The following is a 21,037-nucleotide window of genomic DNA, read 5'->3' as shown; positions in this document are numbered from 1 at the left end:
TGTTATAGTTGATTCGAATGGTGAACATTTAATTTTGATTGGTAAGTTGAACGTAAATTCCAGATAATCTTTGAAACGGCGTTTTGCAGAGTACATTTTTGATGTTCTTTTGAAATAGCAAGTAGTTTGATTTTTACAGTGTGTACCAATTTTTCGACTAATCCGTTGGAACGATGGTCGCCTACTGTACAAAATACTATTTTAATGTTGTTAGAATCACAAAATAATTTAAAATCTTGGCTTGTAAAGCAAGTAGCGTGGTCTACCCTTATTGAATACGGTATACCATGTAAAAATATGTAATCCTGTAAGAATTCGATAACTGTTTTTGTAGAGGTAGAAGATGTAATTTTTGCCGACGAGAATTTAGAAAATCTGTCGATGCAAAGTAATATATACTTGTTTGACCCCCAATAAGAATCCAAAGGACCAGCGAAATCTAGGTTAAGTTCTTTGTTTGGTTCCAACAATGGAGGAAGTTCACCAGTTTGTGAATTTGGAATAACAGTTTTTAGATTCTTACTCGCCGATTTGCGTTCTGAGCAATTTATTCCATGGAAGTAAATTTGCCTGTTAATATGAGGCCACCAGATGTATTGGGCCAAATACTTCATTCCGAGTTGGCCTGGATGAGTTTCGTGGAGGGTCTTCATCATTGCGTTACTCAGGGTAAAAGGTATAACAAGTTTACCGTCCATGTAAAGTAATCCGTCGGATTCGTGTAGACCTCTGGAGAAGTGTTTGAAATAACGCGAATTTGCATTAACCTTCTCCACCTGATTTTGAAGTGCTTTAACAATTGGATTCAACATGGGGTCGTCTTCTGTCAAAAGCGCTACCAGCTTGGCGTTAAATAAACTGTTCAAGTCCAAGGGTCGATCCGGCAACTTCAAGTTTTCGCGGTATTTTTTAACAAGATTAGCATGGTCGGGTAATATCTACTGAATTACCGGAAGTGGAGGGATTAATTACAATATTCTTATTTTCATATTAACAGTATCTACATTTTTTTTAATCTACAGGTGAGTTAATTAATCTACAATTAAGAATTAAAAAGTAAAAAAAAAGCGGGATTAGAAATAGAAATAATTAATGTGTTTGTTTTAGAATAATCCGTTGGAATGCAATTTGAGGTACAAAATTCCGTTCTTTTGTGATTAAATGAACAAATTGGGAAAGTCGAGTTAATAAGTTTTAGTACTGACGCTATTAGGTAATTACGTAATAAATCGTAATTGGAATTTTCCAGATTAGAGCCAATGGCTGAGCAGGTAATTCTTTGTTTCTCCGACGGAATAATTGATTTGTTAATCTTATTAATATTTGCTACTACAACTTCCTCGTCGTAATGAGATATTGGGAGAGCTTTTCCAGATGGAATCCTAGAAATAAAGTCGGTGAAGCCCATATCCTTTCCTGTTAGATGTTTGATTGAAAAATTGAAGGTAACAATCTGTCTACCCATCTTGTTAATCTACTATGATATGTTTTATTTCCGTGATTTGGTGATAGGGCGGACATTAGAGCTTTGTGGTCAGTAATAACTTCAAATTCCGATCCGTAAAGGTAATTCTTGTAATGTTCGACGGCCCATACGACCCCTAACAATTCGAGCTCGTTCGTAGAATGTTTTGACTCGTGTGGGTTTGAAAAGCGAGAGGCAAAAGAAATTGTTTTCCAGTCGTTCCCGTGGCGTTGTTCGAGGGAAGCTCCCAGACCATTGTGTGACGCGTCCGTTTCTACTCTAGTGTTGCGTTTTACGTCAAAATGGGTATTCTCTGCTAGGTTTTCAAATTCTTGTTTAATTTCTTCAAACGCTTTTGTATGGTCATCATTCCATTGGAATATCGATTTCTTATTAAGAAGCGGACGAAGCGGACTTCCTAAAGAAGCTAAATTTGGAACAAACTTGATGAACTGGTTTACAGAACCAAAAAATGATCGATGTTCTTTCAAGTTCTTTGGAATAGGTAAGTCTTTTTTTGCTTTCGATTTTTCGAATAAAGGTATAATTCCTGATTTTGAGATTTTGAATCCCAACCATTCTATTTCTTTTTGAAAGAATATACATTTTGACCATTTGACCGCGAAGTTATATTCGTCCAGAGTGGACAAAATTTTTAACACAATGTTCTTGTGGTCTAAAAATGTTCCTCTGGAAGCAATTAAAATGTCGTCTAAGTAACAGTTGGTAAAAGGGATAGAACCTAAGGTAGAATCCATCACTCTTTGAAATTCGTTAAGCATATCGCCTAGGCCGTAAAAGCCTGTTAAAAGTTGGTAAGTACCGGTTATATCACCGCCCACGATACTAAAGTTGCATTGGTTACTAGAAAATTTATCTAATGAGAGTTGACTGTATGCATTTTTTAAGACTAAATAGTAAACCACACTTCTCCAACGGAATCATTAGCGATTTGCGCCGCGACGTTGTCTACTAGTTCGTGGATGTTCGGCACTTGGTGTTTGTTCTTGTAAATTTGTTTATTTATAAACTTTGAATCTAAAGCTAACTTGATAGATTTGTCTTTTTTGCAAGTAATGACTATTGGGCTAATAAAACGGTCTTCGTCACAGTTTTCTAGTTTTTTAATATGTTCCTCGTCTTTTAATCTATTGAGTTCTGTCTTGACAGAATCCAGTAAATGAAGGGGAACTCGTCTTCCCTTTAGTTGGATTGGTTTTAAGGGTTCGTGAAAATGAGTGATTTTCGTCTGGTTTTTAATTTTCCCAATCCGAAGGAATAAATTTTTTAATCTTTTTGATATGCTTAGAATTTCCCTATCTTTGTCTGTTTGGGAGATGGAATTCATTGACTTACACTGTTTGTTAGTCTGGAAATATGGGAAATGTTTCTGAGAGACTTCTATCCCCACTTTCGGTAGATTGATTTCCTAGGATATTTCTCTCGTGTCCTTCGGTCAAAAAGAAATGACAGTCGTTGTTTGACCAGCCGTTTGAGAAGATCGAGAGTTTCACCTTTTCAGAAATGTTTATGGCGTTATCTGTGAATCCACAATAAAAGTCTTTGGTTGCCATATCCACCGGATAAATTTTCAAGTAAGGGTCACGTAATTTCAATTCATGTAGTACGTTTTTCTTGAGAAAGTTGACCGGGCTAGCCGAATCCACTTGGATAATTAAAATTACTTGGTTTTCTTTTCCGAGTCCAATATTCAATAGTTTCTTCAATTCTTTTCCATCTTCGCCGAAAATCGTGGTTACATTTAATACAGAATAATCGTCGTTTTCGCTTTGTCCAGATTCCGACCATGCGTTTATTACGCCACAACATTCTCTATCCATGTGGTCAGTATTTACATCCGGAATATCCGACGGATTAAAATCTGTACTATCTACAATTTGAGTATTTACAATGTTTACATTTTTACGACGAGATCTACAAAGTCTGGTAAAATGACCTTTAAATTTACAAGAAGTACAAGTAGTGTCCTTTGCTGGGCAAACTGCTAGGTGGCCTTTTGAGAAGATTCCGCCGCACTTCATACAGTTGTTGCTTTTTTCGATAATGAGAGTTGGTTCTCTTTTGACGTTTAAATAGCTGTTTGATTTATGTACGGATGATCCGTTGGATTTAAAATTGTTTGTTAGCTTTAGGTGGTTTGAAATTCCCTTTTCGTCTATAAGTGCTACGTTTAGTGCTTCGCGTGGGGGAAGGGTTTCTGTTAGCAGTTTTCTTTGGATGTCGTAGTTTTTGATGTTGTTTATGAAAATGTCTCGTATCTACTCTTCTTCTCCTGCGTTACATCGCACTTCTTTGCCATTTCAGCTAGGGCACCCCAAAATTGTTCGAGCGATTCTCTGTCCCGTTGTTTTCGGTTTAACAATTTATGGCGTTCGAATGTGACATTTGTCTTTCTTACGAAAGCGATCGCTAGAGAATCCCAGAATTCTTTAAAAGAGATTTGTAAGACTTTCACCTTGGTAAATTTTTGTCCGAAGATCCTTTTTCCTTCGTTTCCCAGTGCTAGATATAGAACCGAACGTAATTTTTTATCAGCTTCTTCTAGTCGTTTTCCATTGAATTTCTTAGTTTCAGATTTGATCGAGGCTGATTCCTCTTCGTCGTATCGTCTTTGTTCCTGGGTATTTCTCTCCATTCTCGAGCGTCTTTGGGAATCTGTTTCTCCATCCGTCGGATTTTCCAAACTTGGAGGTTGAGGGTGATGTCTCTCCGAAGGATTTAGTAAATGTTCTATATCTATGTTCTCTTTAGCAATTATAGCTAATTGAAACAGATCACTCCAGTCTTCCCAGGGAATGAGGGGGTCTACAGTATGGTTTTGCCAAAATGAAGGTATTCCTCTCACGTTAGATTCGTTATTTGACTGCGCCATGATTAAATATTACTTTGTTGTAGCTAATTCTAAGTTAAAACTATTTAAAAAAATAAGAATTAAGATGAATTAGTCGGTAAGTTAAAACATTAAAACACTGAGAGATCATTCTCTCCGCCGGAGAGAATGGCCAATGAGGGTCATAGAGGAGTGACCTGTTAATTAAAACTAAATACATTTTGCAATAAATGCAAAATATGATGCACTCACAACAAAATTAGTGACTTTTGTTGCGCTTTCTTTTGAGCAGCTTACAATTATAGCTTTGTGTTGTATCGCAAGCTATGCGAAGCTCCGCTTCACCTCTGTGTATTAATTTATCATCATTCGGTCCTTCAATCTTCAGGGAAAAGACCAGCAGACTTCATTTTCAGCTCTTGACCCATTGGCTACAATCTGTTTGCCTTTTTTCTTTTCTATGGTGCCAACAGCGTAGTGATCAATATAAAACTAGTGGTCCAACTGCTGTAGCACTTCTTTCAGTTCTCAGTTTTTTGGAGAGATATTTTTCAAGTTTTTCAAGAGAGGGCTTTGAGTTGTTGTTGGACGGTAATTTGTCAAAGTCCCAGTCACTCAAAAACTGGATTCTTGGGACTTACCGAGTAGCGGTGATTGGCTCAAGTTTCCGCCTCCTAAATTAAAGGTATGTTATCTTAATCAGAAGCACAACAGAGAATCCCATAAACTTGTAAAGTAGTCAGTAAACTACTCTTGCAGTAAGTACTCTTTCCCTCGTGGATAATTGCCCTTAACTAGCGACTTGGTTAATCAAATGAATGTGGCTTAATTTTTGTTTGTTATTCAGACAACAGTTAGTATCAGATTCATTCGGGGTTTAGGAACTTAGACGACACGAAATTAGACGATCAGAAAATACCGGAATTTAGACAATAACCTGCGAGCAAATTGCGTGAAACTTGTTCACAGACTTCTATTATCTTTTGGCTGAGTAAATACTGGTTGTCCGTAAATTCCGTTTCTTTACGGTCGTCTAATTTGCTTGTCGTCTAATTTCCTAGGCCCCGATTCATTCATATTCTGCTTATTCGGATTAGCGATGACTGTTTTATTTAAGCAATCATTGATATCATAACCTTATACTCACTGTACGTCGCTCAGAACCCACATTACTTCTCAAAAAGCAATCATTCCTCAAAATAAAAATAAGGATATTCTCATGACAGAAAGACTGAATGCGAGACCAATTTCAACCAATCAACTTTTCTCGCATAACTTTTTGAAGGAGTGAGGTCATAATTTAGACTTGTCATTAAGTAGACACGTCGTGAGCCAATCAGAATCAAGATAAAAAACAAGCGTACGAAATATTTTCCTTTCTCGATTCTGATTGGCTTACGACGCGTCTACTTTATGACATGTCATTTGTACTACCTAACCTTTTTTGAAAGTTTTTTTTATAACAACATTGGTTTTTGTATATGCTAAATTTGAAAACTATAATCAGTCACCGCCATAAACATACCAGCCACACAGTTGTGGACTTAGTAGAAGGTGGACGCCGCTCATTGGAAATCGACCCAAGATCACCTTTGTTTCTGTATTACTGCACTATTTTTAGCAGAACGACCCAGAAAATTTTCCTAGTGCAGCTTTGGCGCCTACATATACTGTTTTTGAGGGGAAAACATCTGCCAGAAAACGCGATTTTTTTTTAAAAACTGCTCAAAAAGTGACTAAAAACGCCATTTTTGGCCTGTTTGTTCAGATATCTTGAAAAAGGGTTTTTATTGTGTTTTTGGAGTGCTCGGAAAACTTTTTTTGGAGCACAGCACAAATTTGATGCTCCCCCACATCGAGAAAATTCTAGATCCGCGTCTGCAACGAGATCAGAAGATGATTGCTACAAATTTTTATCCCATTAGAAATCGTCACCTAAAACTGTTATTGTTCTGATCACCAGAGATGAGGAAGAACTTGGTATTCGGTGTGTTTTCCACCTAAAGTCAGGAACCACAGGCATATGTCAGCTGCGATAGAATGATGTATCAAATTTAAGTTTTTCTCACTCGTCGTTCGAGCTGTAATAAACAAATTGAGAATTTTTTTCAGTTATTTAGAGTAAAGAATGGTTGTCTGTGTTTTACTAAGCTTACCAACCCTCCTTAATAAAAAACAAAATTTTTGTTTATATGGATTTTCTTAATTGTGGTTTCTGCTATTTGCAGAGGATCTATGAAATTTTATCGAGCCTGTATAAGCAAAATCCGTTTTTAAACACATTCTAGTCTGAATTGTTTTGTTGAACCAAAGCTATTGCAGCCGAATTTGGTCAGAATGTGGTTGACTTGAAGCTGGAGGTCAAGTGAGAGCTAGTCCTCACACACTATCGTTGCCATCGCAGGGAACCGATTACACGATCTGACGCTCACGAGTTGAAAGCCTTAACACTGTGATAAAGGATGAAAATGTTCGTTTTTATTGGCTAAAAATCCAGTTAACATCCTCCCTGTTGAAGTTTTAAAGGGCAAAATGCTAACTTACTCCATATTGACTTAATTCGTTTTTTTACTTGTTTTTTATTTTACTCACTCTGAATGAAAGCAACTTTCCGGTCAACCGGCATGAACAAACAGAACGCTCACTTTTCAATGGAAACGAACGAAAGCAGATTTTTGAAAACACTTGTTTTTGCGACCGGAAAATTGAAAATTAGTTAAATAAACACAAAATATCCGGCAACACCTTTTCGTAATTAATAAGTCTTTTAAATGATCGATGACTCATTATACATTCAATGCTGAAACGAATAATTGCTCTGAAAACATAAGGTCAAAGAAAGAATTTAAGCTAGGGTTGTTTTTTGAGCACATTTTGGTTGCTCATAGAGACATCATAAAGACTCAAATGATGCGTAATTTTGATTCCTTTTTCAGACGTGATTCAAAAGTCAATGAAAATATTTTACCAAAATTATTGAGAACAAAAGAGTCTGAACAACTTCGCGAGAGAGGGTAGAGATAGGTACGGTAAAAAAGTAGTAACAGGCAATGGGTACCTAGTTTGATATGAATAGACCATTTGTATGATGTGCGACGAAGTTTAACATAAGACTGCATGTAAGAAACAAAGTGCCGAGAATCTATAAAAAGCTTAGCACTCTACCGTGTCTATGCATAGTCAGTTTCTCTTATTTTCTCCTCATTCCAGATTGAGTCATTTTGTTGAGCCAAACTCTTTTGTTTGCATCCAGAACTGTCACGCGGTACAAGCATTGTAGCCCAAATTGGCCATGCTGAGGTAAAATTGAAGTTTGAGGTCAAGCGAGAGCTCGTCCTGACATACTATCACTGCCATGGCAGGGAATTGATTACACTATCTGACGCTCTCGAATGAAACGCCATTCCACTATGCTAATGCCTCGATTTAGATTCAATTTTTGCGCTTACTCATTAATAAACTGTTTTTGTAACATAAAAAAACTACGACGTAAGGAGAGTTTTTGCACGACGTTAAGAAAATATAATAATGAGCAATTGCAGATTTGATCAGTTCGAAAAAGCGCTAGCTAGAACACTTGGAATAAATTTGCGAATTATCACTTTTTTGAAAGTTTTTCTAATTATCTGTAAATATAACCCCAATGTGACCAGCTTTTCTTCGGTTTTGTATTCAGGTGATGCCTTTCAGTTTTCATTTGTTTGAAAACACTTTTTTCCAGCAAAATCAAGTACCACAAGTAATCGTATCATGTTGAATCTCATTTTTATTGGTGTGATCAATATTAAAAAAAGACAAAAGAAAGCAAGCAAAACCAGCAGTTGGAGCCTATAGAGTTGTTAAATAAACTGTAAAAAACTAAGTTCTTACTTATTGAAAGCTAATTTTGAAGGTTCACTTAATCGTTTCCCGGATTTTTTTTTGAAAAAAAAAAACACCTAGTTTTTGCTAATAGTTTCGCAAAATGAAAGTGTGGTGAACTAAGGGCAAGTATTCATTTTTTTAAGCCCATAATTTGGTTTTCTCTCGCGCTCAGAAGTGTCACAATTTTGGAAAAAAAAGCATTCGCAAAAATCTATTTTTTTGAAATTCTCCTGGTCGGAACATAATGTGCTATTTTCTCATTGCTACTCTAGTTTACCGTTTGTGTGTGTGTGTGTAGAAGTCGCAGGACGGGAGTCAGTGCAATCAGGCCATTATGCTGTTGACAGACGGGGCAGTTGACAACTTCGAGGAGATATTCGAGGAGTACAACAGCGAACGAAGGGTAGGATATCTTTAACTATATCCCCCCTTTTGCAAAAGTGGGGGACTCATTACTGGGTTTAAAATTCTCATAAGCTTAACTGTTAATTTATTTCTTAATTGGAGTGGGGGCGGGGTATTCGTTACTAGGTACCCGAGGGGGGATATAGTTTAAAGAGATCTGAAGGGTACATTGAGCTCAAAATTTCTTCCTCACATTTTCTTTTTCTTGTAACACTTTTGCTAAGACGTCTCTGAGATCAAAAAGAGTTCAGCGTGGATGCAGCCAATTTTATGATTTCAATTGGAAAAACTCCAGGAGTACTAGGATTAAATTGGTTACTAGGATTAAATGCTCCCAAAGGCGGAAAAAATGCTGAAAAAGTCGAATATAATCCCATACTAAACTATCAGGGAGCGCACGTCTTTCAATTCCGACAAATCGATAGTTGCGGGAAGCAACCATGGCCAGGGGCGTTTTGATCAAAGGGCACACAAATCCAGGAACCTCAAAGAATTTTCGTATAAAAGCAACCTGGCTAATTTTGTTAGTCTTGAGTGCTGGTGGTTCTATTTGTTTCATTCAAAACAGAACATGCAAACTCTCCTCTGATGATTTTATGCGTGGCTTAAATTGGTTCTAAATTTAAGTCTAAATAGGGTTTTATTTCATTTTAGATCAGAGTCTTCACGTACATAATCGGCCGAGATGTGAAGAATTCTGACCCTGTGAAGTGGATGGCATGCAACAATAAGGGATGGTATGCTCAGATTGCCACTCTTGCTGATGTTAAAATCAATGTCATGGTTAGTTGCTTTATTAAGAGTCGATGGACGTAGTTCAGACTTTTATATAGGTCTTGATGACTTTTTCTTTGTTTTTTTTTTCAAGAAAAATCTCAAAATGTTCTAATAATACAAGATGTGCGTTCATGCTTATGAATGCACTCTCCAATTAAGAAAGCTTAAATAGCTTAAAAATGTGATCAATTTCTAGTTTTGTAAGTGGATTTTATTTTTTAGGTTTCCCTGCGGAATAAAAAATTTTCCCTAGTAATCCAGTTTTCTCAAATTGGACTAATTTTATCAAAAACTTGTCAATTATACGGTGCCACTGCCACTATTGAAATTAAAAGAACTTTACGGGTATATCTTTTTTTGTTTGAAATTCGAAAGTTGAATATGTCTTCAAAAACATGTCAATTTTTTTTTGCTTCTTTGCGTTGATTCACTCTTTCTAAACTGTCTGTTGGCTAGATTTTTCTTATTAAATAGCAAAATAATGGAAAAAACATTTTAAAAAAACATAAAAAACAATTAAAACAGAGCAAAACACCAGATTTTCAGACAATATTTTTGTCTCAAGGTCGCTTATATTTCCAAATTTGCATTCAAAGTTTTAACTTTTTAACCATTACTCAATAATTCTTTTTTTTTGTGAAATGATGCCGACTAGAAGCTCGAAATAAGTTCACTTTCTGCATCTAAATCTCAAACCATCCCATGCTGACAAGAAATGGATTGCAATCGATTTTATACAGATAATGTAGCGATGACGTAAAAAATCGATTCAAAGAAAAGAATCGATTTTGTTTGATACCAAAATGTATTTAAGAAAAATCAATTTCCATCGATTCTAACTCCATTTAAATCCATTTTTTGACAACTCATTTTGGATTCATTTTCATCCAAATATTAGTAACAATGAGTTTACTAAATCGATTTTGTCTGCATTTTTCATGCAATGAAATCGATTCATTTTCTAACGTAAGAATCGGCTCAACCCATTTTAAATCAATTTGCGTATCTAAATCGGCTATTGTAAATCGATTTCTTTCAATTTATCTATAAAAAAATTGATTTGAGTTTATTTCAACCTCAAGTTTGTCAGTGCAGGAACCCTCGTAACGAATAATAAACATTTCGATTTCGCAATAGGAGCAGATAGCAAATTATATATACCTGTTGTCATTTCTAATTGAGCAGGCAAAGCTTGAGTTTTTCTGCTATGATACCCGAAAGTACCAAAACCAAAAACTAAAATTATGAGCTCAGATTCCTTTTGGGGAGCAGTGATGAAGTGGCTACGTCTCTGCCTCTCAATCGAAAAGTCGAAAATTCGAGGCCCACCATTATCAGTGCTCGTTACTTGAACGTGAGGCAACAACAACCAGATCAAAAAAATAACCAAAAAAAAGAATGTAGATTTTAAATAGGGACACAGCAGATGTTGTCCTTAATGAGCTCAACAGCTCGTATATAGGTCTTTTCACTTGTGGATAAATCGCCAGCTTATTTGCTATCTTTGCGAGTATTTAAGTTCATCCAATCAATTTCAAGTATGATGATCTAATTTTTAAAGTATCAATACAATAAATTTTGGGCCTTTTAACAGAAAAAGACTTGAACATTTAAGAGACTGTACCCTTGATTTATCAACTGGATTCTTCAAGCGGATAAAAGATGGCAGAAAAAATAGAGATATTAACAATTTTTTCCAAACTGTTTCAGCAATACATCCACGTGTTGTCCCGGCCCATGGTCATAGCCAAATCAAAACGGTACAAATGGACTAATGTATACATGGATGTTGGATCACAGGTAAATTTTTTCAAAACTTCGTCTATTTTTTATCAATTAATTTTAGTTTTTCATTTGAGTTCACTTTTTGTTGACAAAAATTTATTTCCATTATTTTGAAATTTGGGTAAACGTCTTTGTTCCATTTTTAGATGAGTTCGAGTTAAACTTTTCAGAATTTATTTTGACATGAATAAATTAACTAATCGATGCTCATTTCTAATTCTGTTTCAGGACGTAAGTCTTAAAAACCCCATCTTCTGCTTAGTCGTAGGGTGAAGTATTAAGCCACTAGACAGCTCTTTATGTCTGCTCATTCTTAGATTGGGATCTTTTTAACAATCCACACCCCCTGCAGTACCTGGTATTATAATGTCATTTTTACTATTCGAGATCTTGAAAAAAAATTAAAATCTGTCCCCCTCCCTCTCGCGAAAATGCTACATCCGCTCCTGCTTGAAACAAAGTTTCACCCCGATAGAAGTTTAAATAGAATGATGATTAAGCATGATCGAATATTAAAGCTAGCAACTGATTTTGTCCCCTTTATTAGCAAAGGGAGGGGGGCTATTGTTAAAAAGATCCTCCGGCTGCATCTTTGCAAAAGCATCACACCCCTTTGTCTATATGTTTAAAATAGCTCACCTCAAATTATTTCCTAAGTCATTGTTGTGCTTAGACAGTTATAACGCTGAAGTTAAAGCTAAAGACTTATTCAGAAACTATAAGAACAGTTGCTAGAAAAATATAATAATCAGAGTTTAATAGTTTCATGATAAGTTATAAAACACTTCATTCAGAAGCTATTAGAATAGACAAGCTGGAGAATATATCAACCAGAATCATTGGTAGAAAAAGCGTAGCCGTATTTGCTCATATAGATGATATTAGAGGATTTAACTGGAGCTTAGATAGATAAATATAAAATAAATATAAAAAAACTTGTTTGATGCTAATCACGTCGTAGCTTTTTTTCACCTCACAATTCTTTCTCTTGATTTTTTTGGCGCTGAGCTGCTTTTACACAAATTTATCATCCCCCAATATTTTGTTTTTGAAAGTCAAAATTTCCTTAGAAGAGATAACTAGCTTCAAAAACGACAATTGGTCGACAGCATCAAATCTTAATTTTTGGAAAAAAACGACATTTCAAAGCAAAGGCTGTTAGATTGTAATTTATAGCAGAGTGGCGCCAGGAAAGTTTTCGTGTCCGCTCTTCGCCCGCTCTTCGCCCGCGGTCTAATGATCAATTAGACTTATTTTGGATCAACCGTGCAAACCCCCTTTAAGTAACCAACCGTAGAATGTCCACCCCAGCCACGTATCAATTTTGGAATTACTGTTTGATAAGAAACAGTTATTATGAAAATGTAGGGGACCAGATTTTTTAATTATTATTTTTTTGAAAACTTTTTTTGAAAACGCTTTGGAAAATTTTTTCAGTTTTTCACAAAAGTAAGTTTTTCTCAAACACTACTCTATCGGTTTGTGTTTAATCGGCACCAATGGGAAGTCTGTCTACTACTCTGTGTGCCTGCGCAATTCCCTAGGCTCTTTTCACCTTACCCCTTTCTCTACAGTCTTCGAAAAAGTGTGGGGGGAAAATTTGACCTATAATTTTGGAATTTTGACATTTTCTCAAAAACTACCCCCCAAATTTGGGATTTTGAGTTCAACGGATAAAAAAGGTGATTGGAAACTCCTCTGGATCAGCGGCTACACCCAATTTTTTTTACACAAAAAGTTATGGCCCTCAGAAAATTTTTTAAATTGTTTTACTGTTTGTTCAAAACTTTTTTTATTTTTGTCGACAACTACCCTACTAAATCTAAGGTTTTGTTTTCATTCAACAGAACGGGTTGTCGAAATTTGCCTGCAGAAACGGTTACACGTATAACTTCTTACACAAAAAGTTATGGCCCTTGGAAAAATCAAATTTAGATTTTATGACCGTTTTTTGAAATTTTTTGACTTTTCATGAAAACTACCCTTCCAAATCAGAGATTTTGGGTTCAATGGGTAGACCGGGTTTTGAAAAACTCCCTTGTATAAGAAATTACGGCCACATTTTATTTTTTAAACAAAAAATTATGACCCTCGGAAAAGTCAAATTTTGGATTTTTTGAACGTTTTTTGAAACTTTTTGACTTTTCTAAGTTTTTCTGAGTTTTTAGAAAATTCTGTGTTTTTAAATCTGAGTTTTGAATTTCAATCAAAAAGACGAATTGTCAGCAGCTCCGCTGCATCAGCGGCTACGCCCCAATTTCTTACACAAAATGTTATGGATCTGGGATAAGTCAGATTTGCGGAAAACCACTTAAATTAGCGTTTGCGCCCAATTTTTTTCACATAAAATGTTATGATTTCAATGTTTAGATTTCTTGAAAAGTCAATGTTTTGATTTCTTGTTTTTTAAAACTATTTGACTCCTCTCGAAAACAATTAAATCTGATATCAAGGGTCTAATCGAGGCAACATATTGTGGTTTAGCCTCCATGCATAAAATGTTACGCCCTAAAGTTTTGTTGAAAAAAATATGTCTTCGGGAAAATTTTAAAATCACAAAAATTTCACTCGTATTTTAAAAGAGCAATAACTAGGGTTTGGGTGAAGCCCAATTTAAAATTTCTGAAATTACCCAGTTCATCCCGCATCAGTCAACAAAGTCGAAAAACATCGAACAGGTATCTCCAGTTTTAGTTGAGCCTCTAGCTTAGTTCCGGATAAAAAATGCTTTTTGAATGAGATGTTCCCCTTTGTTCTTTAAACATTCAATTAGAAACTTGGGTTGCGATGTTTAACATTTGCCCCACTTTTTTCTCAACGCTGTATAATGGTGAGGTTTTTAAGGGGGCTGTTCTCATGCGCGAAAGACCGAATGCGCCGCGGAAACTCTCAACAAATTGACGCCCTTTAAACTGTCCAAATCTGACTGATTTTACCGTTTATTTCCTTTGAACTTATGAATAATGAATTGTAATTGTCTGACAACATATGTTGGCGCATTCGGCCTTAGCAATTGAGGAGTTTTCCCCGTTATTCAGATTAACCATGCTGCTGTATGTTTGTTAGTTCAGAGAGAAACGACTAGTTAGTTGAGTATTATCTGTAGTAAAAAAAACAACAGTATCTCAGTTCATCGACATTCTATCTTCTGGCTTTTCTAAAAAGATTCGATTCTGGTCATTTCTGGGACAAAGTGAACGATCTTTCCCCAATCCAGTTTAGCTAGGATGAAGCTCGCTTGGTTAAATCAGAAAATTATTCCGTTTTTAGCAAATTAGAAGCCAGCATTTTTCTGAAAATTCGACACGAAATCCTAAGACACTGTTCGTTACGTCTTTTGGCAAAAATGTATCAAGTATTTATTTTATTTCCTACAAATATTCAGTGTTATATAACTTTTTTAAAATTGTTTTTGTCAAATTAGTAATCTTTGGCTAGTTTATTGTCGCTCAACGGCTTCGGCATTTAACATAAAATTACTATGATTATTTCACATTACTTGAGTTTGCTTTATGGGGTGGGGATCAGGGGTGGATTTAGGGCTTTAGAGTCGGGGGGGGGGGGGGGGGGGGGAGGTCTGTCGCGGACGCGCCCCCTTCCCTCAGTGAATCGACCTACTCAACAAGCAAAGGATCTCCTCTTTGGTAATATCTCACGACATTTTTTTTCGGCCGACCATGCCTAAAATTTTTCTATATGCGCCTTTGTTGCCAATGCCAAAATATACTAATTTTTAAGGGGAGCGGAAAAAAGTCGACAATTTTTTTAAATCAGCACCTCCCCCTCCCCCCACCCTATCCTTCGAGAAAATTCAAGATCCGCCCCTTGTTTCTTGATAATTTTCAGAGTGATATATAATTTTTTATCAATTTTTTTAAGGTTTAAGCTAATATTTTTTGGCTAGTTTCTTGTCAAACAACGGCTCCGGAATTTGAATTAAAAACAAAATGATTCTCTTTCACGTGTCTCGAGTTTGCGTTATGGGGTGGTGATAGCTCACTTAGATTGCTTGGGGTGAGATCATTCAACTGAACTCGTTTCTATCAGTCTTTCCACTAAAAACTGATCAATTATTGCACGAAAAGTATAAGCATTTCTATAGGAGGGGAGTTTAAAAATCCTCTGTGATGTCAAGTTCTTGTTTACTCTAATTTAGCTTTTTTCAGTTCGTTTTCAGTATGAGCTTTTTAATTTAGATTCTAATTTCATTCAGCTTGTGATTGAAAAACTTGTGGGTGAATCAAAGAACAAATCTTAAGAATCTAATAAAATGAAAAGTTCACGTAGAAACGGTTAAATAAATTTGAGATGATTATAAAACCGTTTCGCAAAAGAATTAATTCGATATATTGGTGTTATTTTTCTTGATTTGTTGTAAAAAAATGATACGCAACGACAAAATTCAATGCCCATCATGATATACGAAAAATCTTAAAACGTCAATATTTTTGCCCGCATATAAATTTTTAATAGATTTGACAATTTATAACAAACATTTGATAAAATTTTGATACATTTTCAGTTCTGTCATTGTGTTTTAATTTAGACATGGCTGTGTTAATATTTAGAAAACACAAAGTCAGTCAAAAATGACATCTTATTTTTTAAGCGTCTGATGTTCGTCTATATTTTAGTGCAATTTATAAAAACAAAAGTCCCGTATTCAAAAATTTTTTCTTAACACTAGATATTCATATAATGTCTCTTCATGACAAAGAATTTTCAGAAGTAGCTTGAAAATGTTCAATGGAATTATAACTCAATGTCAGTTTACTTGAAATACTTATTCTGAAACATGTCAAAAACAAGCCCACACATTGTTTCAGCAAACTTTCTCATGAAAAAAATGGACTAGAAAATTTTAAGCACCGGAAAAAATTTCTCGTTCGAAATTACACACTGAAAAATTGCAAACTGAGGTTGGTGTTTGATTTAACTCAGTAAATGATTTTCAAGAGGCAGTAATACTCCTAAGGTTAAATGCGAATCATCCGTTTCAAAGGATGATCTGAAATACAGCATTCAAAGTGATCCAGTAGCTTTAAGACATTCCGTGGCACTGGAATGTTTGTGCCCAAGTCAAAAGCAGTTTAGTAAGCGGTTGTTTTTTGCCATTGTGCTACCAAATTTTCTCAAAAACTCTGTATAGTTCAACAGTGTTTTTTAGTCTCGGGTTATCGTAAGCACACTTAATCCTCCATTTAGTGGGTTTTTAGTATGTAACATCAGTTGTCTCTTTCTTTTTGTAAATTGAGGATGGCGCAGAATGTATAAGAATCGAAAAGTGAAAATTGTGCGTAAGATCGATCCTCCATGGACTTAAAATCAACTTTTTGCTCTCAGTTTTTTTTGCAGTCATCAAATTGAAAACCCGAATTTCAGCGCTGATTCAGAGTTGAATTAGCACTTTGTCGGTCTTTGGATGATCCATGCTGATTCATCAATATTGCCGCCTTGGCCATGAATAACATGTCACTGATCAGAGTCTGAATTAGCGGAAGCAAAATGATTTTTTCTTTGAAACAGCGATGTTTGTTACTGAGAGTTTGATTCTCTCTGAGTGCGCTTCTTTGTGTATAAAAGTCCCAATTTGATATTGTCTCAAATTTGATTTTTTCCCGCCTGATATAAGAGAGAAATTACCTTGATTGTTTATAATAAAGGCAATTTAGGGCATCGTTGGAAATACTAAACAAATCAATACTGAAAATTCTTAGTGCACCAGAATTATGGGTTTAAATTCCGTATTTGCCGACGTGTTACCATTTTTGGTAATTTTTTAGAAACTTAATTTTGATTACAATTAAATTTTTCAACTTTTTTTTCATCGAATGCTGATTGTTCGCTTATAATTCCGAAGCGCAGCTACGATTCATTTTAAAGCTTCAGTCTGTAATTTTAAGTTTTTATCCTTCAGTTCTGCAAAACATAAATGTGAACTCTCATTCAAAGTCACGCAAAGCCGATTAGACATTAAAATTAAATTCAATGCTTTTGTTGCTTAAAAATTGGTTAGCTTTTTCTCATATCAAAAAAGCTCAAAAAATGATTGTCGATCCGACCCACAAAAAATAAAGAATTATGCCCTATGGTAAGTTTCCAGTATTTTCAAGTACTTAAGCGCACGCTTGCATTTTTTTTTGTATGGCTTAATCTAAATGCCTTTTTGTCGTTTTTGGGTTCAAAGTTTGAATTTTCTATGTTTTTTTATAGCTAAAATTTTTTTGATTTATAGTTAACCATGTCCTGATTATGAGAAAACGCTTACATTTTAAGTTGCAATTTAGAAACAGATTTCGTTAGTAAGCTCCGGGCTGATCTGAATATCGATCGTTGTTTTTTTTTGCCACGTAGAATTTCATGAAATTTAACCCTACCTACATTTTTTGACCTCTTAGCAGTTCCTAGGGCTGAAAGCAACCAACCGGAGTCTTTTGTTATCAATTTCCTCAAATCATCTCGAGTTTCAAAGTCACAATTAAGTGTACGGATTCTGAACGGATTTGGCTATGGATTTGGCTATACAAAATAAAGTCTTTCGTTTCAAAAACGAAATCGTAAAAACATGCGCACATTTATTTTGTGGCAAGATTTTTTGTTTTAAAAACATTTACGACGAGCAGTTTAGTCTTGTTATGTTTGTGAAAGTGTGTTCGTAAACCTGTTTTTGTGTGTTCTAATTTGGCTGTCGCTTCTAAGCAATCTACATACTATTACCTACCATATCTTTAAAAAAATCAAGGTTTTAGAAAGTAAAATTTATTGTTTTTTCAGGGCCTTCGTCTGATGACTACAGTTTCGACGCCCGCTTTTGACAACGTGGTCGAAAGGGTAAGTACTAAGTCTAAATTTTTATAACATTTATTGACAAACTGTTCAGTTATATAATAAGTATAACCTAATCATATTGATGATACTAACAAAGTAAAAATAAAATGGAGATTAATAATTTATAATTCTTGCCTGTTTGGTGTTTTACAGGCAATGGAATCTAAACCTCAAACAAATTAATAGGATTGATTATATAATTGTGTGATATTTTAGGCTAATGAAGGTATTCTGCTTGGCGTAGCAGGTGTCGATGTGCCTATTAATGAAATGAACACCTACACGCCATCTTACAGAGTACGTACATGCATATATTACCCAGTTTATACTTCAAAATATGCCACTGAAAAGTTTTTAATTGAAGCTCTTTGGTGATTGATGTTTTAGCTTGGCCTTAACGGATATACATTTTCAATTACAAACAATGGTTACATCATGAATCATCCTGAACTTCGTCCAAAGGTGCGTAAAAATAAAATTTTTCAAACAAAATCAAAGATGAATTTTTGTGCGCTTAAATTCTCTTTCCCTCATACAACCAAACAATAAAAAGCAGTCTTGGCAACTAGTTTTAGATTTTGATTACGCAAATTCAGTTGCTTCCATTAAAATTTTTTTTTAAAACTGCTATTTTGAAAGAAGGCAATATCTAGGTGTAAGGCAAAATTAATAGGAACTTTTGTAGACCAAGCAGTGGGCGGATCTAGAGTTTTCTCGAGGGGAGTGGGGCGGATTTTCAGACCTTTTTTTAGGTCGACCAAACTGATTTTCTCAGCTCTGCCGAATCGCTATAAAAGCCTCATTTTGACCAAGGTTTATGCGCCGCAAAAACGTTTTGAAAAATAGGCCAAAAAGGCACTTTTTGGAAATTTTTTTTCGGCGCGCGCTGTCCCCTCAAAATAAGAAATATTTTAAAAAACTTTAGGGTCCTTTAGAAAAATTTTAGAAAGACTTTAGGGCGCCTCTTGAAAAATTTTAGTGTCTGTCACAAAAATGGGTATCTCAATATAGTACATAGGGGGGAACCTGACTTCGCCACTGAGACCAAGTATTCTCTAGACATTTAATGTCGCATTTAACTATCGAATTTCTTTTTTTTTACTAATTGATATATTTTTCTCAATTTGCCTTAATTTCATCAAAAAAGTTCAATCATAAATTGTTATAGAAATTCAAAGAGCTGTGAGGCCATCAATGTGTTGTCTGTAAACTTCGAAAGTTGAGGTTTTTTTCAAATAATCAGTCCAACTTTTATTGTTTGCTAGTGTTCAACTGTCTTTTCCAACTGTCTGTTGGCTATGTTTTGGAGCGTAGCAAGAATACTGCTACCAATTACTTAGATAGCGATAGATAGTTTGTGCTCGGTTTGTCTGTTTTTTTTCTACAACAACGTTTGATTTTTATATAACCTGAAAATTATTATTGCCCTGAGTTCATACTGATTGAGATATTTCACCTTGAACTACTTTTGATAAATTATTGTTGTCTTATAAACTAGTAATTCGTCCAGTTTCGGATAGTTAAACTGCGCACAAGTTCAGTTCTTTTGTAAACGCGTTGTTTGAGCGGCGATTTAAATTTAATCCGGCTCAGAAATTGATCAAAATTGAATTGAGGCAAAGCAGCTGATTTAGTTAATCGACGCAAATTATATCAATTGTCTCTTTGGGGAACGATCGTTTAGCAGACCAATCTGTTAGCCTAAAAATGAAAATTGAGTTTTTTAGCAGACCAGCATAATGTAGTGAAACAAGATTGATTGACAGACTCAAAAAGACACTCAGTCTGGGGTCAAGCTTGCCCCATTAAGACAATTATCTCACGATTTGTCAACAAAACTGCTGGAGTCCTTCATATGTGAAGGACCGAATGCGCGAAAATGAAAATCAGCCAATCAGGTTTCAGTAATCTAAATTTTGGAATAAAAACTTGAAAATCTGAAAAAAGTTAACATCTCCAGGGACTTAATATTGATATTGGCCGAATATAAAAACGGCAGAGAATGCAAATGTTTCAAATTGTCGTTGACTGCTGCCGAATTGGTGAATTGGAACAAATTTTATACTTCAAGGGTTGTGTTATGAAAGATACAAAATATTGCTTCATTTAATTCATTTTAATTGAATGGCTATTGATTCTTTTGAAAAATTGACATTCGGCTAGTTTTGTTTTCGGTCCTTCGCCCACAACAAAACTATCAACTTCAAAAACACAACAGTCTAAATTAGCGGCAAAATAAAGATTTACGCGCAAAATAACACTCGTGTTGAGTTTAAGTGCAGCGGAGCAAGTGGTCGCTAATCACCAATGCCGCATTTGAAGTTAGCTTTCAGAATTTATAATTGTTCTGAATCTGCTAAAAGATTGGTCTGCTGAAAAAACGGTCTGCCAAAACATGATTTTGAACTATTTTTGATGCTTTCTGGTAATGCGTTTTTGTTCCGATTTTCGAAGAAAGTCAGGAATATATATGCGTTTGGTGATTTTTATTCAGACCGTATTCAGACTGATTGTAAGTTATACAGTGGTAATTCGAACTTGACTCTAAGTGTTCTGCTAGCGTAAGATGACTTTGATTTTACGCAAACTGCTCTTTTTGAAAACTTGAAAACAATAATCAAAATGATCTGAAGACAAAAGAATTAACAAATTAATATCCGCCACACAAAAATGTTCCGACTTAGCACTTGTTATTGACTGACAATAGTTAACAGTTCATCCAAAAACTATCGGAGACTATTTAAAAGGGCAGTTGGAACATTCAAGGCTTTGCCTTGATAATCAAGTAGTGAAAAAAAATTTCTTGAAAACAGGAAAATTATATATCTCAGCGGCGATATCACAGTTTGCAAAACTTTAAAGTTTTACGGAAAAACATGGAAAAATTGTTATAGATGTGAGTTTAGAGCACCAGAATGTTTAATGAGATGAATTAATCAGCTAATAACTTCCAATAAAGTTTTTATTCATCTTGGGAAAGAAAATTACATCGTGCATATACATTGAGTTTTTGTGCCGGCCAAATTTTTTCGCAATTATATTTCGACGAAAAAAAACAACCG

The 21,037-nt window shown here is 35.1% G+C and overlaps 1 protein-coding gene across 9 annotated transcripts in view; it reads left to right on the top strand.

Moving 5' to 3' along the window:
• Positions 1-21,037, top strand: part of LOC134852203 (voltage-dependent calcium channel subunit alpha-2/delta-3-like) — a 107,960-nt gene that overhangs the window by 49,166 nt on the left and 37,757 nt on the right. For all 9 annotated transcript variants that reach the window (XM_063868519.1, XM_063868520.1, XM_063868518.1 and 6 more), the window contains 6 exons: positions 8,479-8,583; positions 9,240-9,368; positions 11,073-11,162; positions 17,922-17,978; positions 18,192-18,272; positions 18,363-18,437. In XM_063868519.1, the coding sequence (XP_063724589.1) occupies positions 8,479-8,583; positions 9,240-9,368; positions 11,073-11,162; positions 17,922-17,978; positions 18,192-18,272; positions 18,363-18,437 (537 nt within the window). The remainder of the gene's footprint in view (positions 1-8,478; positions 8,584-9,239; positions 9,369-11,072; positions 11,163-17,921; positions 17,979-18,191; positions 18,273-18,362; positions 18,438-21,037) is intronic.

Source organism: Symsagittifera roscoffensis, chromosome 7, assembly GCF_963678635.1.
Source record: "Symsagittifera roscoffensis chromosome 7, txSymRosc1.1, whole genome shotgun sequence".
NCBI lineage: Eukaryota > Metazoa > Xenacoelomorpha > Acoela > Convolutidae > Symsagittifera > Symsagittifera roscoffensis.
The sequence above is the reverse complement of the archived record's forward strand: the minus strand, read 5'-3'. Positions and strand labels throughout refer to the sequence as shown.